Raw genomic sequence first — 10,914 nt, forward strand, 5'->3', positions numbered from 1 at the left:
CTTGACTCAGGCAGGGTGTGGGCCAGGGGTCTGCACTATGAGCTCCTTGCTGGTGGTGGGGGCAGGGGTCGTAGTGGGCAGAGTGGGTGGGGACAGGTAAGGACCCAGCAGGGTATTTTCCCACTGGGCTGGGCAGGAAGGTGGCCTGGTGGCCACTGGGCTGGCAGTGGAGGGAGGTGGCCAGGAGTTGCTGCAGCCAGGCAGGAGGGGATCTGGGCGCCATGGGACGGAGTGGCCCCATGTGACGCAGGCTCTCTGCTAGGGGAGCAAGGACCCAGGGTGGAGGGACCCCCCTTGCCCCTCCTCCTGCACCTCCCTGCTTCCTGGGACAGCTGGCAGGCCAGCCACCTTCAGGCTACTGCCCACCTTAGTCAGAGCCTTTCACACATGGGGACGACCCCCTGGACCCAAGGCCCAAGAGGATACCTTGCTCCCTTGGGGCAGGGTCTCGCCGCCCGCAGCACAGGACTGGGCAGACACTCCACTTCAGACACCTTTAATAGCAGGCAGAGTCCTCCTGAAGCCCTGGGGGCAAGACAGGCCGGCACTGGCCTGAAGTCCTCGGGAGGGACATGTCCCTCACAGCGAGCCTGGGTACTCACAGGGTGAGGGGGGCACACAAGGGTCAGGGGCCCTTGTCGTGGTCCCTGGGGAGGGGTGGGGCTGGGGACGACCTGGGGCCTTGGCCTCCTTGGTCTTACGGCTCCAGCCAAGGAGGGGCCTGGGGCTGGCCCGGGAGGGCACTGGCTTGGCGCGAGCACACTCCTTCTGGCTCCTCAGGAGGCGCCCCAGCCGGCGGTCCGTCTGCAGGTGGACAGAGGCAGCCATTCAGCCCCTTGCCAGGTGGGCTCCTGCAGTCCGAACACGAGGCCGTGCAGGACCTGCAGCCTCCTCTTGGGGCCAGGGTTGCCTGGACCTTCAGGGACTGCTGGGGACACAAGCCCACCGGTGGCTGTGGGGTGGGCGCCGGGCGGCCTCGAGCAGGACAGGGTGAGCATGGTGGGGGAGGGGTGCAGACGGGGGCTCACCACGCTGGGGGGCTCCAAGCCGGGTAGCATGGTCACCACACCCAGGTGCACGCCCTCGTCACCTGCACTCCGCAGCTGTGCCACCACCTGCGCGTGCTTCCACCACCGGCACGGCTGCCCGTTCAGAGACACCAGATAGTCGCCCTCCTTCAGGCCTGCCACCTACGAGGACTCGGGTGAGCAGTGACCGCCCAGGAGCGGGGCCTGGCCAGATAGGGGCACGGATGGGGGCTTACCGCAGCCCGACCCCCAGGGACTACGGCGGCGATGAGCACAGGTGCATCTCCTCGCAGTGTGAAGCCGAAGCCACCTTCCCCTCGGGTCACGTGCACGGGCCCTACCAGGCGCCAGTGATTCTTGGCTGAGAAAACGGACAGGGGCCCCTGGCGCAGGGTGGTAGGGAGTGTGGGGGTGGAGGCTGGTTAGGAGCAGAGGCTCCAGTCTGACCAGCCCCCCTGTCCTGACAGTCACACCCGTACCCTGACCAGCACCCCACTCCCTACACTCCAAGGCAGCCCCTGGACCAGGCTGGCCTGCTCGATGGAGAGGGTGGTCCTGGGGCACCTGTGCTGAGGGCTCGGGGTGTTGGAAGGGAACCCAGGTGAAGGCTCAGGTGGGGGTAAAGGTGAAGGCACAGGTGAGGGTACAGGTGAGGGCACAGGTGGGGGTACAGGTGAAGGTACAGGTGAGGCCTCATGTGAGGGCTCAGGTGGGGGTAAAGGTGAGGGCACAGGTGAGGGTTCAGGTGAGGGTATAGGTGAGGGTATAGGTGAGGGCTCAGGTGGGGGGACAGGTGAGGGGACAGGAGAGGACTTAGATGAGGGTACAGGTGACAATATAGGCAAAGACTCAGGTGAGGGTTAGGTGAGAGCTCAGGTGAGGGGACAGGTGGGGGTACAGGTGAGGACTCAGGTGAGGGCTCAAGTGAGGGCTCAGGTGGGGGTTCAGATGGGGGTTCAGGTGAGGGTTCAGGTGGGGACCCAGGTGGGGGCTCAGGTGAGGGCTCAGGTGGGGGCTGGGGGAATCCCGGGGGATGGTGCTCACCAGCCTGTGGAAGATGTCAAAGGCGTCCACCTTGGAGAAGCTGGGGGCCTGGACCTGGGGCTTCTGAAGGGTTTTAGCTGGAGGGGAAGGAGGGGCAAGAGTGCTGAGGCCCAGGACCAATCTGGATGCCCTTCCAGGCTTGCTTGGAAGAAGTGTCTCCGAAGTCAGGGGGCGGGGGGCCTGAGGGCACAGGCTTTGCCGGGCAGCAGGGCTGTCCACATCCCTCTCTGGAGCAGGACCAGCTGGGGGAAAAGGGACCTGAAGGCCCACCGGTGTCGGGGCTTTGCCTTCCTCAAGCCCTGGCCCCTCCCAGGTCCTCAGAAGCTCACGCCCATGGTGAGGCTGGTCACGTGTGACTGACCGCCGCCCTGGCCACGTCCCCCCCAGGGCCTGGTGCTCACGCTGAACATCGGGGACCTCAGCCACCTCGAAGAAGTCGTCCTCGCGGTCCAGCTCAGAGTACTTGGCCAGCGAGCACCGTAGTGCCTGGGCCACCACGGCCTGCAGCAGGTCCACCTGGCGGGGCACTGGGCACAGGCCGTGCAGCCGAAGCGCCTCCTCCTGGGCCAGGATGGCGCGCCTCAGGTGGGCCTTGCCTGGGTCAGCAGTGCCCACCGCACGTGTGGGCAAGAGTGGTGAGGAGGACATCTGGGTCAGCCCAAGGGTCCCAGCATCGCTGGCCTTGGGCCGGGAGGAGATGGCCTAATTGTGGGTCCCTGGATGCTGTCTCCACCCCCAACCCGCTCAGGTACCACTGGGCCATGGTGGGGTCTCTCCCCGCTGTTCCCCAGGCTCACCGCGCCGCCGGCACTCCTCAGGCTCTAGTTCTGCAGCCCTCGGTGGCCCGGAGACCTGCCCTGTGGATGATGCTGGGGAGGGGTCAGCATGAGCCCGGCACGCCCCTCCCACACAGCCCCCAAACTGGCCGGCAGGCACTCACCGGGGCTGTCGCAGAGAGCCACCGCCGTGTGGAAGTGGGCCAGAGCCCCGAAGTACTGGGCCTTTGTCTGCACCAGGGCGACCCAGGATCTGGGCACACAGTCCCGGGCGGGTGGCTCCGCTAAGGCCCGGTGCACGAGGTCATACTCGGCCGCCACCTGCCGGCGGGCAGACACATGGAGAGTCCAGCCCTGGCCTAGCCTCTGCCTGCCCCAAGCCAGGTCCTGCAGCCCCCACACTCTGGTTCCAACTCCGACTGATGCCACCCCTCCCCAGCAGACAGGTGGAGGCCACCAGGCTGGACACAGTGGGACAGGGGACCCACATAATCCTGCAGGAACCAGGATTAGGCCAGTCACTGGCCAGGACACCAGCACTGGGAGACTGACATACACCAGGAGGGAGCCACGCAGCCCTGCACGTCCCAGGTCTCCCACAGCCTGCTCTGTGTGTCCCAGCTGTACCCACCCACACCCGGCTCCTCCTGCCCACGAAGGCTGAGACCCTGGGTGTGTGGGACGGTCCCAGGAGAGCAGTGTTTGTGTGTGTGGGATCCTCACCTGGGCAGCCTCCTGGGCCAGGTGCAGCTGCGCTGGGCCATCATGAGGGGCAGCAGGGGCGGGCAGGGAGAGGCCCTCAAAGACACACTCCTGGGCCTGGGCGGCCATGAGCATCTTTAGCACTCGCAGGGAGGCCGGGCTCATGTCAGGGCTCGGCGCGTGTGAGAAGTTCTCCTGGAGGAGGCTGAAGGCCCCTGCAGAGGGGAGCGCTCACCCCCAGCGCCTCAGGCCACCTCCACCACTACTGCCCCAGGCACACCTGGCCCCCGTGTGGTCCTCACCTGCGGCCTGCTGGAAGGCCTCCATGGCCTGGCGGGTGCCCTGGGCACAGGAGCGGTCCTGGCGGGCACCGATCTGGGTGCAGAGGGCACCGATGTTGAAGAGCACGCTGCCCTTCTCGAAGGCCAGGCTCTGCTGCTGGGCGGGGATGCCCGTTAGAGAGTCGTACCTGGGGCGGCACGGGGGTGGGGGTGGGGGCGAGTGAGAGCAGTGGTTGTGGGAGGGGAGGAAGTGGCATCTGGCAGGTGGGGGTCAGGGTTGGTGGGGCCTCACAGGGGAGGGTAGTGCCTTGGAGTGGATGGGGGTCAGGGCTGGTGGCCCAGTCCCCTACCAGTGGAAGAGCAGGCCGAGGCTGTGGGCGGGCGAGCAAAAGCGGGCCTCCAGAAAGCAGAGCTGCTGGTAGTAGGCCAGGAGAAGCTCCAGGCCCGCCTGGTCCCGGCTGGGCATCCGCATGGCCTGTGGGGAGCAAGCACCGGCCTCACTGCTGGTCCCTCTCGCTGCTCACATGGGTGGGCAGTGGCGGTGGCAGCAGCAGCATGGGCCAGGGGTGAGGGGCTGTCCGTGGGGGTGTGCAGGCCCCCGTGCACTGCGAAGGACCGCAGCTTCCCTAGTTGGGACCGACCCCTCAGACGAAGGTCTAGGTCAGGGGTCCTCAAACTTTTTAAACAGGGACCAGTTCACTGTCCTCAGACCTGTTGGAGGGCCGGACTATAGTTTAAAAAAATTATGAACAAATTCCTGTGCACACCGCACATATCTTATTTTGAAGTGAAAAACAAAACAGGGCAAAAACACCCGGCGGGCTGGATACATGTCCTGGGTGGGCTGCATGTGGCCCGCGGGCCACAGTTTGAGGACGCCTGGGACCCTAGGTGGACCTCCTGCTGCTTCCTGCCAGACTCTTGCTTGCTCCTCTGTGGCCAGCAGGCAGCAGGGCCTGGGGCAGGGAGGGCCGCACACCTGCCTCTGGGCCTCCAGCTCCTTCAGCTCAGCCTCGTAGCTGGCGCCGTCCTCCCCAAAGTGGCTGGAGATCAGCTCCTGAGGAGATGGGGACGGGAACTCTGGGCCTGAAGGGCAAGGCCAGGGCACTGCCCCCACCCCCACCCCGAAGGACTGTACAGGGCCTGGTGGGCATGGGCGTGCTGAGCTGGCCCTCACAGACCACCCCCCAACGTGGGCAGGGACAGCTGGTGGTGCTGTTTCTGTGGCTGCTGCGGCTTCCCAGTGACCCCGGGACCAGGTGTTGGTGCCACTGGGCAGGCAGAAATGGTGGCACAAGGCAGGGGCTGGTCACAGCAGGGATTGGTTGGGCTGGGACCCCCAGTACTGGGGCTGTGGTGGGTCTCAGAAAGGTTCTGATTCGAGGGGCCCTGCAGCCCCTGGTCACAGGATCTCTGACCCTTAGAGCTTGCAGGGACTGTGGGCGCAGTAGCCTGCCCAGGGTACGGCGCCCCTCTCTCACCCCAAGCAGGCCATCTCTGGAGGCCAGACCAGTGGGCCCTTCATTGCCCACGCAGTCGCCCAAGAAGGTAGGGTCCTTCAGATCCCGGGACACCGTGAGCTCCCCACCAAAATCCCATCCCAGGCATGGCAACGCTCACCTTCAGGGGTGTAGACCAATCTAGCTCCTTGGTCTCCTTCAGGCCCAGAGGGATCATGGGAATGCTGATGCTGTCCCTGGGAACAGTGTCCAACCCAGGTTGGATCCCTGCTGCCCCCAAGGATACCACCCCTCCCACCCAACAGACACGTCTCTCACCTCAACCCAGTTCACATGTGTTTCTCCCTGAGACCCAGCACCACACGCACTCACATGCACTCTGGCACCCTGTGGGGGTGCAGGCTGTGTGCACCCTGCCAGGCTGTGGGTCTCAGTGGTTTGGTGGACAGCACAGAACCTGCCTTCCTTCTGTGAGCTGACCCTCACCTGGGAAGGCGGCTGCCAGGACATAGGGATGTTTGGGCGAAGCTCGACCTCCCCATCCTTCACCCAAATTACAATCACCTGACCTCCTCCCTCAGGCCCCGAGCCAGCAGCCTGACACCTGACCTGCTGAGTTTAGAAGTAGCCAGTTCCTGCAGTCACATGTTCAAGAAGTCTGACTTCTGGCCCACAGACTTGGGATTTGCCACCTCCACACCCTGGGAGCCACTTTCCTGAGACAAGTCTCTCCCCCTGCTTACGTGGACCCTCTAGTGACTGCTTCTCTGGAGAAACCAGCCTCAAGGCGGGTTGTCCACATGCACACGGCAGGTTCCCCGGTGTCCAGGCACATAGCACACATGCATTGCTTAGAATCTAGCCTCATGTGTACATATGCAAGACATGCGTGTGCATACACACACACACACACACACACTGTTCCAGAATCCAGCCCCCCCCACTGTTCCAGAACCCAGCCCCTCTCTGGCACAGGTACCCCTCGAGCCAGGGGGTGTCCATGCAGCCGCCATCCAGCTCCTCCTTCAGCAGCTGCAGGCTGGCGTTGACGTAGCTCAGCTCCAGGGCGACCGTCTCCCTGACTTGGTTGTTGGTAGTGGCTCTGGGGGGCCAGGGCAGGTCAGACCTATGCCTACCCCACCCCGCTGCCCCAGCTGGTGTGGGTGCCCACCCCCCCTGCGTCTCCTCCTGCAGTCCTCACCAGCTGACCGCCCCCCACATAGGTAGGTAGGTCCTAATTCTCCTCTCCCACCTCCCAGTCCAGCCCCCCAGACACAGCCCTACCCATGTGACTCCAGACCACCTTCCAGAGGGGAAGGGAGAGTCTGAGCCCTCTGTGTTTGTGGGGGGGGCGGTGCTGTGAGAAACTCCAGTATACACTAGGCAAAGCGGGGAGGGCAGGGAGGCTGGGGTGCTGGGGGCCATGGCCTCCTGGGCCTCTGCAGAGCCCCAGGCAGCCAGTGAGCACCCTGAGCCCCACTGCCCCTGCAGAGAGGGCTGTGTCGGTGCTAGGACCCCTCTAAGCAGAGGTTGGAGAGATGTGGCCATAGAGAAAGACCAGGGAGCTCTGGCACCCCGAATTGGGGCACCCACTTTCCACAACTGTGAGCGTGGACCTGCTGTGCTGTCAGTCCCTGGCCATGACCCTTCATCCCAGGTCACAGTGCACCCCCACCCCCCACCAGTCTGGGCCTGGGGCAGGGCCCGCCCAGGGCCGCCCAGCCCACCTGTACAGGTTCTCAGCGCCTGTCCGAATGCGGAGCTCCTTGGCAATCAGCTGGTGGACATGGGCCCGGCGGCACTGCAGGTGGCCATGCTGAGGCTCCGTCAGCAGGTCACAGCCCTGCAGGGAGGCCACAACTCGGCTCATGGGTTTAGCCGTGTCCCCTCCCCTCCTTGGGCTAGGATCCCTCTTGGGAACAGGGTGTCTTTGTGGGGTTCTTGAAGGGAGGGTGCTGAGCCAAGAGGTTAAACTAGTCATCTGAGAAGAGGGGAGTGGGAGGGAGGTGGTGAGCCCCATGGTGACCTCAGGAGAGGAGCTCAAAGACATGGGCCCTTGCTTAGCTCAGAGAGCAGCGGTCCCTGGATGGGCGCTGGGCCCCAGAGAGTACCATACAACGCTGCCTCACAGGCACCCAGCCCTCGTGGGCAGTGTCCCCCAGGTCGCCCAGTGCAGCACTCTCAGCCCTCTTGGTCCCAGGGCCCCTCCCCGTGGGTCCTCCCAATCCCACCAGGGTCCAGGGTGCGCCCTGTGCCCACCAACCACAAGACCCTGAGCTCACCCTGCATCTCATACAGCCCCCTCCCTCCCCTTGCTCCTCCTCCTCTGCCCCCATGCCTCTACACCACACTCCCTTCACACTCTCTGCCCACACTCCCAGCCCTCACATTCTCTCCACCCCTGCACCCGCTCTGCCACTGCTCTCCCATAATCCCTCCACACCTTCTCCTTCCTATGCCCCCCCACCCCCTGTAGGGCCTCAGCCCCCTATACTCTTTCCCCTGGGCATGCTGAGCAGGGAGACCCTGCTCCAGTCTCCTGTACCCCATCCTCCCTGTCACCCCACCATGCCCAGCCCTCCTTGGGTCTACCCCCACCTTCATGGACACTCATGCTTGCTGACCTGGCTCTTCTGCCCAGAGCCCCCCTCCCAGACCTGCTGCCTCCTGGGGGTCTGGGCACAGGGGTTCCTGGATTCTTGGCATCATGGGCTTTGAGTGGGTCGTCCCAGGGGCTTCCACACTGCCCTGTGCAGTGGGAGGCTGGGGGTGGGGGGCGAGGAGGAAGGAGGCAAAGGGTACGTGCATGTGCCCCTGTCTTCTCCCCAAGGACAGAACCTATGCCCCCCTCTGCCCCTCTGCACAGTCACCTCAGGACTGCCCTGAACAGGAACTGGCCACCAGGAACTGAGGGGTTGGGGTGCAGCCTCCCTCCCAAGTCAGCCTGCAGCTGCAGGTCTTCAGGATGGGGTGGGGGAGTCTCCCTGGGGGGACTGGCCTAGGATGGGGGGGTCTGTGTGCTCTCAGGCTGTCTGCACAGCCCAAGAGGTGGCCGGGAAGGGTGAGAACAGTGGATTTGGGGAGCCAGCCCCTTGCCCTGGCCATGAAGCTGGACCTTAAGACCCTACCATGGGCCAGGGGTTGGATGCCAGACAGCCTGACCTCCCACTGTGCCACACCCAGGGGCTGGTTCTAGATGGCTCCTGAGGCCCTGACCTCTGCTGTCTTGTCTGCCCCACTGTGGACCAGTGGGCACGTGGCCTCCGGGTGTCCCAGTGTCTGCATGGAGAGGCAGGGCCGGCAGAAAGAGAAACAAACCACCCACTGCATGGGAGGGGTCGGGGTGCACCTGTGGTGGGGAAGCCACCCAGGGCCCCAGGGCCCCAGGGCAGGGTGGAGGAGGCCGGTGCCAAGGCCGGCTTCCCCTCATGGCCTTGCTAACCACAAGGACAGCTACTCAACCCGACCTGCAGGCTGACTCAACCCCAGTACACGCTCCCCAAGCTCCTGCAGAGCCAGGTCCCCACCCCATAGACTCCACCCCCGACACAGGTGCACAGCCTGGCCACAGTGCCCCCTCCCCAAAGGTGCATGTGCACTTTGCTTCCCAAGCCCTCCGCCAGCGGCTGGGGCCCCGGAGCCAGAAAGCCAGCTCTCCAGGGACAGGATCAGGTCACCGCACCTGGCCCACGGCCTGCCTCTCCCCCTCCTGCGCAGCAGCACAGACTCAGACACAAGAGCTGGGCTCAGCCATCCGGGATACGGCACAAGCTGACACTGGAGACGGAGGTGTAACACCATGACACCATGGCGGGGCTACCTGGGCCCTGCTCAGGCGCCACCCCTGCTGGGCAGCCTCAGACGGAGAGCCGGGGGACAGGCACCTGGCATGGAGCAGTCTCAGTCACCCCAGGGTCCTGGCCCCGCCCTGCTCAGCACCCTGGGGTTAGACTTCAGGAGGGAACGAAAGTCCACAAAATGACGGGGGAGTGAGGGCATTGCCGGGCTGCAGGTCCTCCAGGGGAGTCCGCCAGCCATTGACGTCAGCAACATCAACGCCCAGTGACCTAGCTGCCCCACGGCAGGGGCACACAGCTAGGAAGGGGTGGATCATACACAAACAAACATTGAGGGCATCTGCAGAGAGAGCCAATGGAAAGAGCCTGCTGGAGGGTGGGGGGTCCGTGGCTTCACCACACTCTCATTGTCCCCAGTCCTGTGAGGCCACTGTGATACCACACAGGGCAGCATGGGACCCAGGTCTGGCCTCCCCACAGGCTTCTGTTTTCCCAGAAAGCTCTGCCTGCCTCTGTGGCCAGTGAGACTTGTGGGGAGTAGCAGCCATCAGAGACCAGAAGGTGGCCTAGCTGGGCGGGGCTGGAGCGACCATCCCTCTTGAATTGAGCTCAAGGGAGAACAGAGGGCTGCCCCTAGGACTTCCCATCCTGCTTGCACCCCTACAATCTGCACCCCTACACCCTGGGAACCCTACCATTGACATCCCGCACCCACAGACCTATGCTCTGCACCCTGCTGTATTCCTGCGCCTTAAAGACTCCCAAAACATGCCAGGCTCCGGCCCACACCCCTGTAGACACAAACTCCTGTTCCACACCCTGCAACACCCCTCATTCAGCTTCCCCAGGGACTCCTGTGCCTTCGCCCTGCATCAGGGCACCCCGCAAGTCTCCTAGCTCCCATCTCCGGCCTCGAACCCTCCCTATCACGGGCCCCTGTCCTGCAATGCCTCCCCGTAACCCACCCCTCCTCGCCCTGCGTCCCCACCTCGCTGTCGCTGCCGGCCACCTGCAGCCGGGCACTGTCCTCGCCGCCCGGGCTGTCCGCCCTCTCCTCGAGGATCATCGCTGCCCCGGTGCGCCCGAACGGGAGTCAGACAGCTGCTCGTGGAGCCCTGAGGACCGCAAGGGAGTCGGGGTCCGAGGTGGGGCGCCCAGGACCGGGGGCGTGGCGAAGGGTGCCGAGTCTGAGAAACTTGTTGCGCCCAATAGGCGGCGGCAGCGAATTTGACGAACAGCAGGCGCTGCCAACCAGCGTGCGAAGAAGGCGGGACCGGGGACGGGGGGCGGGGGAGTGCGGTTACTCGGGCAACGGCGGGCCGGAGCGCCGCGGGGGCGGGGCGCTCAGTGCGCCTGCGTCGGGGCCGACCCCGCTCCAAGTTCAGGGAGAGGAAAGAAGTGACCGCGAAGTGGGATCCGGGCCCGGGGTCGTCGTTCCGGCCCCTCCCGGCAGAGCTTGCAGTCCCCAGGCCTGGGCCGCCCGCGACACCCCGGGCCCCGTCACCGCGGCAACGAGACCCTCCGGGAGGGCTGCCCGGTGTTCACAAAAGGTTTTCAGGCGGTTTTGCTGTAGGCGAGCGCCTGTGGAGCCCCGTACAAAGGCGGCTTTCTTCTCGCGCCCCGCGGGAACGGCCCCAGGAACCCGCCTGCCTTCTAGAAGCTTCTTGCGCCCATAGCTAGCCCATCGGGCATAGTGCCTTCTGCCACCCAGGCCCTCCTCACAACCTCCACGGAGCCCGCCTCACCAAGGGGCAGAGTCTCCACCCGGACCCTCCTCTCAGCGGTGAAGCCTCCACAGGGTCCTAGGACCTCACTGTGGCCGGAGC

At 64.9% G+C, this 10,914-nt stretch overlaps 1 protein-coding gene across 2 annotated transcripts; it reads right to left on the reverse strand.

Annotated features, from left to right (window-relative positions):
* Window positions 1–480: 480 nt before the first annotated feature.
* RHPN1 (rhophilin Rho GTPase binding protein 1) lies at window positions 481–10,269 on the reverse strand. 2 transcript variants are annotated; one of them, XM_045298056.1, is made up of 15 exons: window positions 10,077–10,269; window positions 7,019–7,134; window positions 6,271–6,393; window positions 5,452–5,527; window positions 4,811–4,888; window positions 4,182–4,306; window positions 3,853–4,019; window positions 3,572–3,765; window positions 3,013–3,169; window positions 2,870–2,929; window positions 2,474–2,668; window positions 2,073–2,314; window positions 1,265–1,411; window positions 1,029–1,190; window positions 618–928 (listed from the first exon to the last, which is right to left on the reverse strand). In XM_045298056.1, the coding sequence occupies exons 1-15, from the start codon at window positions 10,152–10,154 to the stop codon at window positions 698–700; spliced, it is 2,151 nt and encodes a 716-aa protein (XP_045153991.1). In that variant the 5' UTR covers window positions 10,155–10,269; the 3' UTR covers window positions 618–697. The 2 variants fall into 2 exon arrangements, with proteins under 2 accessions (XP_045153948.1, XP_045153991.1); XM_045298013.1 differs by lacking the exon at window positions 10,077–10,269 and having other exon boundaries at window positions 481–804; window positions 7,019–7,381.
* Between the last annotated feature and the right edge of the window lie 645 nt (window positions 10,270–10,914).

The sequence above is a fragment of the Echinops telfairi genome, unplaced genomic scaffold (assembly GCF_000313985.2).
Source record: "Echinops telfairi isolate 266 unplaced genomic scaffold, ASM31398v2 ScPeMD7_1;HRSCAF=3_0, whole genome shotgun sequence".
Classification (NCBI taxonomy): domain Eukaryota; kingdom Metazoa; phylum Chordata; class Mammalia; order Afrosoricida; family Tenrecidae; genus Echinops; species Echinops telfairi.